Source organism: Protopterus annectens, chromosome 16.part0, assembly GCF_019279795.1.
Source record: "Protopterus annectens isolate FY-2018-M chromosome 16.part0, PAN1.0, whole genome shotgun sequence".
Lineage (NCBI taxonomy): Eukaryota > Metazoa > Chordata > Ceratodontiformes > Protopteridae > Protopterus > Protopterus annectens.
Genome location: NC_056750.1, coordinates 324,992,033 through 325,009,369, shown reverse-complemented (window position 1 = coordinate 325,009,369; position 17,337 = coordinate 324,992,033). Strand labels below are relative to the sequence as shown.

Sequence of the window (17,337 nt, the reverse complement as noted above, 5' to 3'; positions counted from 1 at the left end):
AGTGTCATCAGCACTGTTATTCAGGAGACTTGAGCTTATATATGGCGGCGAGAAATTCATTTGGAAATGTTTGCATGTTGAAATTATTACAAAAAAATGAAAAATTTAGTTGCATAATTAACAGTAGAAATAGTGCATCTCATATTATGGAGTGAACAATGCAGGTATAAATGGCAATTTTTGCCAAAGCATGTGAGATTTCACCTGATGGTGTGCTGTAGTGTGTAAGTCAGCTGATTTTGGAAGTATGAAGATACGTACTGAAACATTGCATGTTTGCATAATTACTAGCAAACAAATAGTGTCTCCACCATAATACATTATGTACAGGTCATTATTAGGGCCTAAAAATGCAAATAATTTTTGATCTAATATGTATGAATAAGCAGTTTGATTTCAGTAGCAGTACAACCTCCATAAGTGATCACTTTTATCCTCTGTGTTTTTGTACCAAAACTATGGCTGCATGAAATAAAGCAGTTAAAAGAACAGAAATGCATTTGCATTGCAAACTGACTACAAGAACAGAAGGGATTTTGAAGAATTATAATCAAAGGAATTTGACAATTTTTTAACACCAAATGTTGGCATGTAAAGAAGTTTGTAGCTGAAAGATGAAGATAAGCTTTTCCTTCTCTTTTCGGACAGCATTACTAAATTGATAGATAAAAAATAAGTTTAAGAAAAATGTTGTCTTACAGAACGTGTTTTTAAATTGCCATACAGCAAACTATGCAAGCAAATTCAGTTAAGTGTTCAAGAAACAAAAGACAAAATGGACCCCAATCAAAGCCCACAGACAATAGAAGGTCATTTTTTAAGTTCTAGAGAAGAGAAAATCTGTGACATTTAGTAAGATGGAAATGCGTTGTTGCCACGTATGAAGATGATTAGTAGGGCAACTAGCCTTTCATCTCCACAGTTTCAGTTGCATTCCGTCTGAAAGGATAGTCTCATCAGCAACACTATTATTATTATTAAGGGTGTCTGTATTCATATTAGTGGACATAATATCTCAAATAAAGATTTTGAGCATCACAGAACAATTACAGAACTTTACAGTCTAGTTTCTCAAAGTAGTGCTCCTGAGGACTGGAAAAGGCCACAGTAAATTCAGTTTATAAAGATAAAGGTGATAAAAGCTTACCAACATGTTGTAAAACTATTAATCCTTTGACCACTACTAGCAAAATTAATTTTGGAAATACTTCATTATAAAGTGAAACATATCAGGTAGTAAATATTGACCAACATGCCTGTACCACAAATGGATCCACTGTCATTTTAAATCACAAATGTGGTATTTACCTTGTATTATAAACTTATGATATTTTTAAATTGACTTTTCATAGGCCTTTGATTCATTAACACCATCTAGGGGCTCTTGTTGGTCCAGAGGCATTGGCATTAGCTCTTTATACTGGAGGTCTTGGGTTCAAGTCCCAAATGAGAGTTAACATAGTCCTTTCACTTCTGTCATTCTGTCCAAGTTTGTTACAGTAGGGTTTAGTAAGCAGCTCATATTCTGGATTCTTAATTTTCTACTCCAGACTGACTGTGGCCCGTTAAATTTGAAGGTTTGCACTCTGAAAGGTATGCCTTAACTATGTGGATTCCTCAGGAATCAATCCTAGGATTTTATCTCTCCAACAATTTATCTTTTTAATCTAGATATCAACATTTTTTTCAGTATTTGCAATAATATTATCAAACTTGGACAAATTATCTCAGATAAAGAAGACTAAGAGCTCTTCAAATATACCACAGACTACTGGAATACATGAGCATACTTAAGTAACATGATAATAAATGTTACTAAAACTGAAGTTATGAGTTTCAGCATAAGCACTATTGAAAGTAATCACACCTTAACTTGACAAATTGAAAAAAAAAGTCTGAGTTATTTAACTCATTCCCTCCAGTACAGCTCTTTTGAGTGTGTACCTTTAACTCATAGTGGGTGTGGCCTGAGCCTTTAAAAATTAAGTTATCACCTTACAATTCTAACAAATACTCATTGACAGAGGTCAGATATCAATACAATTGTTTGCCATCATGTATGCTTCAAGATAAAATATTCTGATACCTTGTATGTAGCATGATTTTGGAATTATTAATGCAATATGAACAAGCAATATTTGACGCCTAGAGAAGCAGTAGAAGGTGACTGCAGATGCACCTGGAGGCGTCACTCTGATGTAATGAGTTAAAGACTTGGGCATATGGGGGACAAAATTTACTCTTAAAATAGACATATATTTGAGCTTAGGAGTTGGTGGTCAAAAACATTAAGCCGTCTGTTAGGATCCATAAAGTCAAACAATAGAAAGGTTTTAATTTCTCTGTCAGTGTTACTAGGCTGCAGTTGGAGCAATCCATTGGGGTGCTCAAAAGTAAATGTTTATAATTTAAAATTAGAACAAATTCAGGAACAATTACAAAATAGTGCCTAGAACCTGCGATGCAAAAAAAGATTAAAAGCTCTGAACATCTGCTTTCTCTTATTGTAGAACTAGTTGAAGATTACCTGCAATATTTACAACATGTAACTCCCCATTTTTATTTATTAGCTCAAATTCATACAAACTCAGGGTTCTAGGGGGCTACATTGGAAATGCAACAATGGCTGAATACTTCTCTGTGAAACGATTATTAAACCCTGGAATCAGCTTCCAGATAAAGTAAAATTGAGACTACAGACTCATTTAAAGAAGACTTTGATAAATGATATGGGGATCAAAAAATATAGGTTTTAGTGGCAAGCTGCAATGGATTTATTCATTATTCAAAAGCTTCTAGTGGTCTCACCTCCTTCCTTTTTCTTGTCCTTAAGTCTTTTGCTTCACATTTCCCATGTAGCATCATGAAAACCTATGTCATACCACTCATAATTTTCTTTGAAGCTAAGTCTGTTGTCACCAGTCACTGTTCATTCTCCTTACAATTCGTCAAATTGATGGCTATATTAGTTTCCCTCTGTATGCTTTCCAGTTGTACTACATCCTATGTAGAGCATACAGAAGTGATGTGGTAGATGCAATCTGACTACCTTAAAACATTGTGTGAGTGAGTGTAAACCTACCTCTGTATTCATGATGTCTGTGTCCTGCATTTTACAGTGCCTTGGTAGCTGCTGTTCCTATTGTGTCTATATTACAGTTGTTGAATGATTACTCTCAAGTAATTTTCAGCCACAGACATCTAGGTTAGTACTGTCTACCTTGTATGTGACCTTTGGCTTTGTGGCTAAATGCACAATCTTGTACCTAATCTGTATTGAGCTTCATTTACCACCTCTGCATGGAGGACATTGAAGTTTGCTGTTTAGGGTTTTTCGTTATCCAGAACTATAGCTTTGATCTTTCCCCAGGTAAGTTAAGTTTGTTAGGTACTACCTGTTACATGTCCAGAGCTAATAGGTTGAAGAGTGTAGGCTCAACTCTGACCCTTGTAGCAGTGCACTAGTTTATATCCCTGTTTTTCACAGTTTCTCCTGACCATGTTTCTCTACTTACTCCATCCGAACTGTATCGAAGCCTAGATCCTGAACTTTGTATTACTCCTAGTCCTTTCCACTTCTTGAATAGCCTTTGATATGAAACCAGGTCCAAAACCTTACCAAAATGCAAGCATACCATATTTATTGATGGGTCTATATTATCAAATCAAATGTTGATAACCTCGAACGTTCTAAATAGCAAAAATGCCGGAACTCAAAGTGCTTTTTTTGAGATTGCAGTACAGTGAAGATTGGAATATTTGCCCTTTCCTCACTGTAGTGCGATCTTGGAGTTGGAATATATATTTAGTGGGGGGGGGGCACAGCCCTTCACAATAAGGAGTTTGAGTTCCGGCATTTTCGCTCTTTAGGGTGTTAGAGATTTTCAACATTTGATCTGATGATATAGAGCCTTTATTGATACTCCCTCATCCAGCCCTGCTGTTGCACAGTCTCTGAAATGCTTGACAGAATGGTTTGACAGAATGTTTTTCTTGGCAGTTAAACCAAGTTGATTTGTCTTCTGAAGTTGTTTTTCCTTTAGAAAGGCCTTAAGCTTTTCACCTTGGATATTTTCTTTCACCATCTGTGATGTGGTCATCAGGCTACTTACATATTTTGCTGTTCTTGCTACTGCCTTATACCTGGAATGACTGAAGCTGATAACCAACTTCCTGAAAATTTCCCACTGGCCAGACATCTACTAAAGATCTGAATTTCTCTATCAGAATATGTGCTTAGTTTTGGTTGTGTGTTTAGAATACTGAAAACCATTACCTTTGTCCTCCTGTAGTCCAGCCAGTTCTTTTGCTACCTAGCTGTCTCCTCCTTTGGATTATGTCTGTCAAAGTATACATGTCACAGGTAGCCATTTCCAGCTATAGCCTGAACAAGTTATGGGCCGTGGCCTGACGCATGATGTCTGATAAGTTAAATAACAAATACTACAAATCTGCAAGAAGGGTTTACAAACTGGATTCATTTTATAACATCCTTGTCATTACTCCCCTTATCTTGGTGATGGTTGAGGTGCTGTCAAACTATGCGGAGTGGAGCAGGCTTCCCTGTTCCTTTAGCAGTCTTTAGCTTATCTTATGGGTGTTCCTAGGCAGTCTGAGGGATGTCATTCCTCCTTCATGCCTGGGACTTCCAGCTAGTAGTGTGTGCTGGTGTACACTTTATGTAGTAGTCACCAGGGTGGGGTACATTCTCATAAGGTGCCCATACCACTTCAGCTGACTCCTTAACTTGTGGATGCAGTCTCTGGACTCTGGAGCCCTCCAAGATTTCTGAGCTTTTCACTCAGTGAAGGGGAGTTAGCTTAGCTACCCTGTGAAGGAACACTATTTTTGTACTCTGTGTCTGTGATCTGATGTTTTCAATCAAATCTCATGACCACACATGAAAACTGGGATTAGCTTGACTGGTAAATTGAGAGCTCTATCCAAAGACACTGCTGCCAGTTAAGGACCATAGGACCCATTGCCAGCAATGCCACCAGTTTTGCACCAGTCCGATGGTCACACTCCTTATTCCGAATGCCCTCACTCATGAGCAGTATTCCAAGCCTGGGCAGCTGCTAATTTGAAAAGAGCTTCCACTCTTTTTCCAAGAGAAAAACATGATCTTTTGTTTGAAGATGTCGAGGTTACATTCAAGTTGGGTATCAGACACCAGCAGGGGTGAGTTTTGTCTCCTTTCCCGTTTGTCATTTGGACAGGATATTAGCTTCTGCCAAGGTTTGGAGAGTATGTTTTAGCTTGAAGCGACTTGTCATCTCCATTTTGCACTGCAGCAATTAGTTTTGCTGAGTGTGAAGTGTGTGGGATGAAAAATCAGTGTACAACATAAATGGCATAATAAAAATTTGCAAAAGAATATGAGAAAACTTTAGTGAAGTAAAAAGTCTGCCAGTGATTTATTAATTATTCTTGTCATGCTTATTTTCAGATTGCTGGAATATTTCTAACTAGTCGTATTCAATGGGTTAGCTGTCAGGGTAGTAAGCCAGAATATCGAGGATATCCTTGTTCTCTTTGGAGGCTGTTTCACACATTGACTGTCCAGGCTGCAAAACGGCATTTGCTTTTAATTAATACTGGTAAGCTGAACCATTTCTCAGTGTTACCCATGGGATAGCACTTCTTGACATGTGTACAGTTTTGACTGCTGTGTAAAATTGTGCTTGCATTCTTAACACGCAAGTGGAAAATGTAAATACATAGTGCTAATACTGTAATTGTGACTTGATGCTAAAATGCATTGAGTTTTATGCTGCTGCTTTGCTTCATCTGCACTAAATATATCCATCCACAGATAAGAGCAGAAGACTCCATTTTATTTTGGAGTTGACTTAAAACAGTAGAATTTGTGTGTTATGTATTTTGTTTTCTTATGAAATGGTACATCAGATCCTCCGTTCTGGTGGCTAGATGTTTAAGGGAAGGCAGAAATTGAGCAATTTGTAATGTTGTAGCGGATGAGTGTTAAAAAGAAAAAAAAAAACATATGTACTGTATGAATGTGATACGTTAATATTATTTCATTTTCTGCTACTGTATGTGTGCCCGTGTGTTAAGTAATAATTTAATAAAGGTGTTAAAAAATAAAAAAAGAAAGAGGGACAACACCTTGAAGGCATTTTATGACATCACCTGTTTCACTGAGGTACTGGAGGCCATAGACTGCACCCATATTGCAATAAAGGCCACACCAACGCAGCAGCGGCAGTGGTGTATCAGCCGTTATGGACTCCACTCTGTCAACTAACAAGTGATATGTAATGCACAGGGTATAATGTAGAATGTGTCTGCAGGCCACCAGAGCAGTGCCCACAGCTTCCACATTTAGCATATATGTGACGTATACCAACAGTTTTTGCAGGACATTTCCACCTGGACATCTTATTTGTGATGCTGGATATGGCTAATGGCACCAATTAGAAAACCACAGACTGACAAAGCCAACAATAATGCCATGTCCTAGACCCAGGTCATTGTAGAGCATGTGTTTGTTCTGCTACACTCCCTGGCACTAACTATTCTGTTCATAACTCTTCAGATTGGAAAGCAAAAAGGACATCGACAGCAGCAGGAATTTTTAAAACTTCTGCGTTAACATCCTCATTTTTCTGGTGTGACTCGGACTAGTTTTGTAAAACAGCTCCAGCTGTACTGTTATATTTGTTAACATCTGGAGAATCACAAGTGCTTATGTGCCTGAAGGCCCATAGATTCAACTGTTTTTGTTTTGACAGACAACTCTTCACTTGTTAGCAGTTAGAAACAGAAGCTACTGTATTTTGAAGAAAAAAAAGTCTACTTCTGCTGTCTGGATGCATTGGTTGATGCACTGCAGTAAGACCGTGCAACATGTGGTAAAATCTTTGCAGTGTTACACATCTTGATACACAAACAGTTACAGCAGTACAGAAACGTTCAGGTAGAGGGAGTACCAGGCTCAGCAGCAGAAGAGGTGCCTGATGGGAATCCTGTGGAAGAGTCTGCTGCAGGGGATGACTGTATGCCAGACAGGCAGGTGCAGAATGCAGTGACATTGGCTAAAAGGCAGCGTTTGGTTCATAACTGTGGGGCAGAATAAAGAAGTACATCTGAAATAAAAAAAAAATTATGCATACAAAATTACACACGGCATCTGCTATACTGTGACTAGACTAGCCAGACTGTGTGTCAGACATAGGCTACTTAAGTAACAGAGTACTAAAGACAGGTCACTGTTATGCACACACAACAATGCACCATGTGTTGGTCTGGGGAATGAGCATTACTGGTGTGTGTGTGCATGTGTGGCGTGTGTGTTTGAGACATGCTATGGAGATTGTGGGGGCTAAGTAGACTGTCCAGTGAGGGAGCGGTGTCTTCAGTGTCATACGATTTTGTGGTGGTGGATGCTGCAGGGTGTTTGTGTATGTGCACATGCACACACGTGCTTACTGGGACGGAGCACCAGCAGTTGATGCAGCGCTATGATGTGATCTGGTGGACAGCTCTAGATCATCTGCAGGAGAGGTGTGTTGACTATGTATGTGTCCCTGTTAAATAAAAGAATACCTGTACTGTGCGTTGTGTTTCTTGGAGCACAAGGAGGGTAGATGCTGAATGCTTCTACTAGTTTTTGTAATGTTTTTAAGAGGAGAACCTCGTCTATTGTAATTTTCTGTCCTGTATTATCAATGGGCAAATCCCCTTTGGAGATTGCATGTGCACACGCACACAGGTGCGCACACGCACATTTAATTTCTTAGGGATGTATGTAACACCTGCAAGCTGTCTCCTAACACAATGGAAAGTAAATAATGTGGGAAGAAATAGCCAGGGAATTGTTATGGCTAGGCTTGTATAGGCCCTAGGGCTGATAGCCTAGTACCAACCTATGAACCTATGCACAATTTGGATTTTCAGTTGTTCATGAAAACAGAATGTTAACAAAGACCTTTCTCACCCTTGATTCCTTTATTGTCTAGTGACTTGTGCCTATGCTAAATAAAAGTGGCATGTGAGATTAGTATGTATTCATGCACCAATGCTTTTATTTTAAATGTATATACATTTTGCTCCATGTAAACCTCAACACTTTTTATTTATTTATTTTTTTTTAAATGGTTGTAGAAATCTTCTCCACTAAACATAACATGCAGATGTTATCGATACAGTTAAGGTTATTTTGTTTTACCCCTGTTCACACAGTTACCCAGCTCTGTTATAGTTTAGTAGAGTACTACTTTAGATTTTCCATGAAATACACCTGTACATGTGTCATATAGTCCCATCAAACAGAAGAGACTTAAAAATTCCTCAGTAAAATTTGTAACCGGCTCCTTGCTTTTGTGTACATAGTACATGTGCAGACTGTATTTGCACGTCAGAATGATGATCAGTTTGCCGTCTTGGATTGCCTGTACTTGTAATTTCCATACTTTTAGAGTTAGTTTGTCTGTCTGCTTTAACCTGTATTGCGTATGGCTTGTGAAGACCTTTTGCCACAAATGTGCTAGGCCATCTCAGACATGTGTTTACTGAGATTACCACAGTTTTGTTCTTTTACCTGATATATAGCGTTAATGGGATACTAAATTAATTATCATTGTTTATCATGTAAATGCTGCTGTATTGCCTTATGCCTAGACTACTAAACTGTCACCTTTGCATAATTTGTTGTGTGATAGTGTATGTAGCTGATGTATGCTTTGTATTAACTATACTTCCAGCATAGTATTATTCTTCCATCCATGAAAAAAATACCAAATACACCTCCCTTATTTTTATCACACCACCAGTCCACAATCATAAGACATACACATGTGAACATTACTGTTCAGTCTAGCAAGTCACTCAAGTTCATACATTCATAGGTGTGTACTAGACTAATGGCCCTGGAGCCTTTACAAGCCTAACCCATAGGATTACCCTGGCATCGTGCCACCCGACCTTAGTTCCCAGTGCATCTGTCGAGTAGAGCCACTGGAGTGATCCCCAGAGTGAATTTTCTGTTTCCCATTCACTCATCAAGATTTCTCGTGAAGAGGGCCAGTGAAGTGCTCTGCCTAATCATGTATGGGAAGTCTATTCCAGAGCATGAGCAGTTTCTGGGTTATGAACCTGTCCCTCCAGCATGTTCTGTTGATTGTGGTAATGAGGTTGAGGTCTCTGGAGTGTGTGGTATGGAGGGATTCGGATTTATTTAGATGTAGCATTTCTAACAGAGCTGGGTCAGACATGGCTTTGTAAGTCAAGCAGAGATTGCCTGTAAGTAGGCGATATGAGACAGAGAATAGTTGAGTTTTTTGAGTCTGTCCATATAGGACAAGTGTTTAAGGCCTAAGATCCTCTTTATGAGGTAGTTTTGCGGCCTCTCCAGTTGTTGCAGGTGTCTAGTGAGGTACATGTCAAATGGGGATTTGCACTCGATGATTGGCCTAATGAGGGAAGAGTAGATGGAGACAATGACCTCTTTCTTCCTGAATGCTAAACCCTTAGTAATGAGATGTGCCACATAGAAAGACTTTCTGACCACAGTGGCAATGTGCTAGTCAAAAGAGAGGTTGCTGTCAACCTGTGTTCCTAGATCTCTTATAATGCCTTCTGTGTTCAGTAGACTACCATCGATGTGGTAATTCAAGGGAGCCGGGTTATGTTGTTCTCGTCATTTATTCTGTTTGTTAGTAGCCTGTCTTTTTAACTATTCTAAATTTGTTTTTTTCCATGATATTTACTCTGTACAACTATATCCAGCTTTCATTTTCATTATAGTATTATCTGATGCGGGAATCCTTTAGTTCTTAAGGTAGACGTGCAGCACTGATATATTTATTGAGTAATTTGTTGAACATGGTAGAGCACTGATAAACTGAATCACAGCCAAAAGTAACAAAATTACAATATGAATCAACAGCGAAGTTTACACTCTGACTATTAAGGCATATGAGAAAGCTACAAGGAAACACGTAATGCATATCAAGTAGTATGCAGGGCCATGTACATGCTTATTGTATAAGAGAAAAGAAAGCATAGAAAAAATAGGACCTCAGGATCCCCCACAGTGCTTGTATACTTTGCTGCTAGCTAAAGCAATATAATTGTTTTTCTCATATAAGCAGTCTTTTGAGGTATGACAAAATAGGGTCTGTCAAGACATGGCCTGTCAGAATTCTGGGGAAGTGTGGCAGAAGCTACAGTCTCCAGAAATGTCTCTTGAATAATTAGAATTTCACATGACAAAATTTTGCTCTGCCGGTGTTTCCCAGCATAAAACTGTTTTTATTTTATGAAGAGAGTAACATATTTTTGTAACAGTTATAAATACATCACCTTGCCAGCTAGGTTCTTTGTACAGCTCAAACTTGTCGCTGTCCCCAAGTCATTGTAAGATAAATTCTACACAATTTCCCTTACTGTTGGTGTGACTCCATAGTTGGTGTATGTAAGTCAAGTGTGTGTGTACAAGGGAGGTCATCTTCCACATGCGGTGGAGGTGCAGGGATTCTCATACCCCCTACACAAAATGCTTGTTTTGTTGATGTTCTTCGTGTTTCACTGTTGCAGTCATTACATTTGGATAATGTGCTGGCAGGTTGCCCTCAATTGGCCTGAATAACCAAGTTTTGGGTCCTGCGTCGGTTGTTGTCTCCTCTTCCATGACGTCAGGTCATCAGAGGTATAAAACATGCAGCCTATGCCATTTTAATCCGTCTTTCTTGCCGGGCGGTGCCCGAAGCAGAAGCAGTTCGCAAGTGCCGGTCGGCCGACTCATGAAATTTTCGTTTTCGAGTTTCAGAACCGAAGTCTTCAAACTAAAGCTAAGTACCCTGTTGGGGAAACTTTCTTGCTCCTTACCGATGCCAGTAAAAGTTAATAATTGCATTACTGTGGGAAGCAAATACCTCATAAGGATTTTCATTTGTACTGTATTCCTTGCCTAGGCCCTGACCACAACGTGCCTTGCTGTTGGTTTTGTGCTAAATTTAACCAACGCACCATTAAGCGTCTGTATATTCTTGCTTCAAGATTTAACTACCCTGAAAATGTCGTTGGTTAGCAGTCCCGACTACCGGAGTTCACAAAAAACGCAAGGAAAAAGACACAGACCGACGAGGTCCAAAACCGATGACTAAGCTTCTCTTAAGCCAGTCGCCGGTTTGCCGGTACTCAGGCGCTTTCACAGCCCCTGATACCCGCTACTTTTGAGTTGCAGGCCTCTACCGAGACCTATTCTGAGTCTGGTATGCCGCGAGATTCGCAAAGTATTGAACCAGCGGATGTCTCTCCCTTGGATGGGTCCAGAGCCACTGAGCAGGCACTGGTTTCTGAGGATGTTTTCCGGCCTCATCATTTTTATATTAAACCGACCCCATCAACAAAAACAAGGTCAAAAACAACTTTTATGTGTAAAAAACAATGCATGAGCCACATGCTCAGGCCCCTATGCCTAAAAAACAAATGATCAAAATGGTTGAGGATTTAATTACTTTGATCAGGGGCTCCCAACCCCCCCCCCCTTACTAAGAGACCTAGGCAAGGCAATGATTATGAATCTTAAGATCAGGTTTCCATTTCTTCTGATCCCTCTTTTGGTCAGGAATTTTCTATTGTACCTTATGAGGATTCTGATGCAGAGGAATCCATCCCATCTGCATCTCCTCCTGAGGATTACTCTTTTGGAGAGACTTTGCATACTTTAAGGGAACATTTTCACTGGGAGAGTCAGGACTTCTCAGAATCAAAAAAGAGGCTTAGGGATTTCCTCCTTCTTCCTCAACATAGGCCATTGGCAATACCTCCTGTATTAGACATTGTGAATGATGTGTTCTCGGAATCAAGCATGGCTCCTGATTTCTTGCCTCCGGCTCCTAGTAAGCCAGACAGATATTACAGGGTTCCTGACTCCCACAAATTTCTTTTCAAAAATCCTGCTGCTGATCCTGAGACTATTTCTCAGGGTCCCAAGGGTATTAAGGCTTCTGACAGAGATTCCAGGGCACTGGATAGATTGGGTAAGAAGATTTATGCGTCTGCAACCTTGGCAATCAGGGCTTTAAACTGCCAGTTTCATATGCTTAAATATCAACAGCATGCTATGGGCTTACTGAAACAGAAAATGTTGTTGATTTCTGATTGTGTGGAAAATAGAGTTACAGGATTTATTGCATGCAGCAGAACAGGTTGGAAAGCATACTTTGCAATGTGGTTTTGATTCCTTGGAGGCCTCTTGTAGGGCCGCCGTTATTGGATCTGTGATAAGAAGGCATGCCTGGCTCTAGGAGCAAAATCTGCCTGATCATGTTAAAGCTAAATTGTTGGATGCCCCTTTGCAGCATGATACTCTGTCTGGTAATAAGGCAGAAGAGGTTTTAAAGAAAATGGAAGACAAAGCTAAATCTATGCAAACGGTAAAAGAGATTTTGCAAGTGCAGCCACCCAGGTTCAGTAGGCACTGGCCTACTAAAAATGTGTCCTTTCCTGTGTCCAACAGAGCCACTCAGGGCAAACCCAGGTGCTCAAAAGGTTCCAGATATCAATCACAGGGATCATACAGGTCAAAGCAATGGGGTGCCTCCACCTCCAAATCTGGAGGTAACAAAGCATAACCCTACAGTAAGCAGTCTCAATGACTTTCCTCTACCATCTCCAAGCACTTATCTTTTGGCAGCCCCCTTGGGGGGAAAACTAGCACTTCATGCTCAAAATTGGCAGTTAATTACTCAGGACAAGTGGGTATTAAACATAGTATCCCAGGGGTACAGATTTCATTTCCATACTTTGCCAATTCCAAACGGATGGCCGGATCTGCCACAAAACCAGTGGGCAGAAGCCCAGAAACAAGTCATGTCCCTCATGGATATGGGGGCTATTCAACCGGTACCAGAAAAGGAAAAAGGACAAGGATTTTATTCAAGACTTTTCCTGGTACCCAGAAAAGACGATTCATGGCGTCCAATACTGGACTTATCGGTTCTGAACACGTTCCTGGACATTCCAGAATTCAAAATGCTGGCTTTACAACAGCTACTGCCTATGCTAGGCAAGAATGCTTGGTTAGTAACTCTAGACTTAAGAGGCATACCTGCATATCCCAATAAGGGAATCTTGCAGAAGATACCTCCACTTCAAAGCAGACGTTTTGCATTACCAATTCTCTGAACTGCCCTTTGGCTTATCTACTGCGCCCAGGGTCTTTACAAAGTGCCTGGCACCAGTAATTGCATTCTGCAGACAAAGCAACATTCAAATTTATCCTTATCTGGACGATTGTCTCATTCAGGCAGAGGACAAGGACACTCTTCTTCAACATCTGGTGTTTGTAAAAAGGCTTCTAGCATGCCTAGGGCACACTATAAATGAAAAGAAATCACAGCTGGTACCCTCTCAAATAATTACATTCCTGGGTGCAAGCTTTAATACAACTGCCCAGATGGCTTACCTCACGCCAGACAAACAACTGTAATTGACAACATACTTCAAACAAATTGCAACAAAAACCCAGTTATCTGCAAGACAAATTCTGCAGGCTTTGGGGTTCATGGCATCCTGCATTCTACTAATTCCATATGCGAGACTGCATATGAGGAAACTTCAGTGGTACCTAAAAAGTTTATGAAGTCAACATTCTCACAGCCTGGAAACAATGATCCCTCTCATTCCCTGCCTACAACAGGAGTTTCTTTGGTGGGCAGAGATATGTCACCAAAACAAGGGACTGTCATTCACTCTACCCCCTGCCTCCCAAACCCTAACTACAGACGCATCAGACTATGCTTGGGGGGCCCACCTGGCAGGGAGATGCATTCAGGGCAAATGCAGCCCAAACCAAATGCATCTGCATGTCAACCAGAAAGAAATGCTAGCTGTTCAGAATGCTCTGACAGCCTTCAAGGACTTACTTCATCCAGGACAACTACTGATAAAGACGGACTATACCACAGTTATGTGGTACATAAACAAGCAGGGGGGTACCCATTCCTACCCCCTTTGCAGACTTGCCATGGCCTTGTGGAACAAAGCCTTGACTTACAAATACATCTTCAAGCTCAATTCCTGCCAGGAAAGCAAAATAATCTGGCAGACGACCGAAGCAGAAATCTTATGGACCCTCACAAATGGAAACTGGATCCACAAATCTTCAACATGTTAACACAGAAATGGGGAAGCCCAGACATATATCTATTTGCCTCTCCCCAAAACTATCAGTTGGACAAATTCTGCACGAGGACTCATCACAAAAAAGCATGGAAAGTGGATGCTCTATCCTTCAGCTGGAAAAACCTATCAGTCTATGCCTTTCCCCCTCTGCCTCTTCTCTCCAAGATCTTAAAGTCAGACAGGAAAAACCAAAAATGATTTTAATTGCTCCTGACTGGCCTCACCAACACTGGTATCCGCTTCTAAGGAATATGTCACACCTTACTCCAGTGTACTTGCCTCTGACATCTCACCTACTGTCTCAACAGAACTATCAAATTCTGCACATTCAGCTCCAAACTCTGAATCTTGCAGCATGGCTAATCAACTAATTATTCAAACCACATCTCTCAGTAAACCTGTGATGGATGGCATTTTGGAAGCCAGAAGGCCTAGTACTAGAAAATCTTATGCAGATAAATGGAAGATATTCTGTGCTTGGAACCAAGCACAGGGAATAGACACAGCAAAGCCCAGTATTCCTCAGATTATACAATACTTAACTGAGATGCTTGACAAGGGCCTATCTTCTTCAATAAAAATCCATGCCTCTGCCATCTCGGCTCATTACAAGACAGAGCCTCCTCTTTTCTCATCCACTGCTAAAACAGTATCTCAGACGGGCCAAAAATTTAAGTCCTCCCAGGAGAGCGCCAACTCCTGCATGGGACTTCAATTTTGTGCTGGAAAAACTCACCCCACCTCCGTTTGAACCAGCAGCTACTGCGGATATAACATTTCTTTCTTGGAAAACGGCTTTTCTTTTGGCAGTCACTTCAGCAAGAAGGGTTTCAGAACTACAGGCTGTCATGGCAGTGGAGCCTTTCATTATATTTTACCCGGACAGGGTGGCCCTCAGGACCAGTCCTTCATTTATGCCTAAGGTGGTATCCAGTGTGGCTCTTAACCAAACCATTCACCTGCCAACTTTTTTCCCAAATCCGCAGTACATGGGGGAGCGGATTCTGCATTTATTGGATGTACACAGACCACTAAGATTCTACTTAAACAGGACAAAATCTCTAAGAAAGTCTGAGCAACTACTGGTAGCATTTGCTGCAGGATCAGAGGGGAAGGCTATATCGAAGCAGACTATTTCTAAATGGATAAGCCACTGCATTTTTCTGCTATTTGCACCATGGTAAACCTGTGCCCAAGGGGATCAGGTCCTATTCCACCAGGGCTGCCTCTACTTCAGCAGCTTTTCTCAGAGGGGTTCCAACCAAAAATATTCTAGAAGTTGCTACTTGGAGCACTGTTCATACATTCACAAAGCATTACCATTTACCTCTCTTCTCTAAATCCAGGGCAGGCTTTGCCACTGCAGTCTTGCAGGGCCTTATAGCTGCTCCTAATGCTGTTTAGTTCCATCCTCCCATCCATAGCTTTGGGATTCTACCCAAATGTAATGACTGCAACAGTGAAACACGAAGAACATAGTATAGTTGTGTACACTTACCATAAATGTAGATGTTCGAGTGTATTCACTGTTGCAGTCCGGGTTACGCACCCACCATCCCCCATTCTATACCTTTTCTTTCCTTCACTATACTCAAAAGCCTTTGTGGTGTATTTGCTTTTAGTTGAAGGTAAATTTTATGTTTCTAAGGTGCATTTATATATTTCCTGTTTATTTATATATTTTTGCAACCCATTTGGGGGGCACCTGACATCTGGGACGAGAAAAACTGATTAAAATGGTGTCTGCTGCATGTTTTTATACCCCTGATGACCTGACGTCATGGATGAGGAGACAGCAACCGACACAGGACCCAAGACTTTGTTATTCAGGCCGACTGTGGGCAACCTGCCAGCACATTACCCAAATGTAATGACTGCAACAGTGAATACACTCGAACATCTACATTTATGGTAAGTGTACACAACTGTACTTTCTCTGAAACTGGCTTTCAGCAAGATATGTTTTGTCATATTTGCAGTCAGTTTTTTCCCTCTGTGTCATCTTGTGCCTCAAACTGATCTATAGTTTATGATGGCATATTTGACCACAGCAGTTAACAACAAAGTTGCTGAAAAAACGATACTCTACCAAGCGATTTTTTTTTTTTTTTGCATGACTAGCACACTTTCACTGCAAATATACGGTGTATGTATACATGCATGTGTCTTAATACTAAGTCCATGGTTACATGGCAGTGTTTTTCTTGTAAAACGTAGTAGATTTTGTAAAAAGAGTTAAAAGTTAAAAATGATGGCCATTGGGAGGATTTGTTATTTTGGAAGAGCTGATCAGGACTGGACTCTGAACTTCATTGTGTCGTCATTCACAAAGGTGATTGATTCAGATGCATTTCAGAGGTGCCCAGTAAGTCAAGGCTAGTTGGCTAAATTCTGGTTTGATAAAAAGGAAAATGGATGACCAGTCGGGTTGTTGTTTCACAATCCTAGAAGCTTAAGTTCTGAACACAGGAAGGCTCTGCATTGGGCCTTTGTGTTCACCCTAAGGTAAGATTTCTTCATTTCAGAGAAAAATATACAGTATTGAAAATCTATAATATAAAAAGTAATAAAGGTAAAACAAGGAGGAATGCTAAACATTCATTAGGCTGAAGAGTTATGCAAAGCCAAAGTAAAGCTGTTAAATACTAGATTACAGGTCATGCACCAGTGTCCAAAAACAATTTCTAATAAACAGTAAACTTATCTGAGTGAGACGGTAACCATTTGAAATGTTGGGGCCAAATCGAGCATGTCATGAAGCGTAGAAACTGAATTACCAAATGATTGGACTTGTATATACCAAGTCTGAGATGCTTTTCTTGAAATATTCCCTTTTCTCCAAGGTAAGAGAGTCTTGGAGTTGGTATATACAAGATGTCCTTTTGTTCCCATGTTGCAGTATTCTACATATGGGTTTACTCTTGTGTCGCATACGTACAGCCATTATGCAAAAGTTTTCAGTCCCTTTGAGGTGTGTGTGACATCTGACGTGGCCGAGGGAACGTGGGCCATAAAAGTGACAGCACGCACCAGCCCTCAGAACATTTCGGCCGCCAAACGTATGTCAGGTGTTACCACTACAGTTGACATCGGATTCTACTAAAATCAGGTAAGTACCCAGTTGGGGACCTTTTCGGTCCTTCTATAAACTTGTGTTGCCTGTTAATGTCATCCAGGAAGGGG

The 17,337-nt window shown here is 40.4% G+C and overlaps 1 protein-coding gene across 2 annotated transcripts in view; it reads left to right on the top strand.

Moving 5' to 3' along the window:
- LOC122790285 (LIM/homeobox protein Lhx3) overlaps window positions 1-17,337 on the top strand; it is a 1,376,718-nt gene that overhangs the window by 665,116 nt on the left and 694,265 nt on the right. The window contains exon 10 of one of the 2 annotated variants that reach the window (XM_044057789.1): window positions 5,450-5,577. In XM_044057789.1, the coding sequence (XP_043913724.1) occupies window positions 5,450-5,577 (128 nt within the window). Of the gene's footprint in view, window positions 1-5,449; window positions 5,601-17,337 lie in introns of both variants that reach the window. The other variant, XM_044057787.1, reaches the window with a different exon arrangement.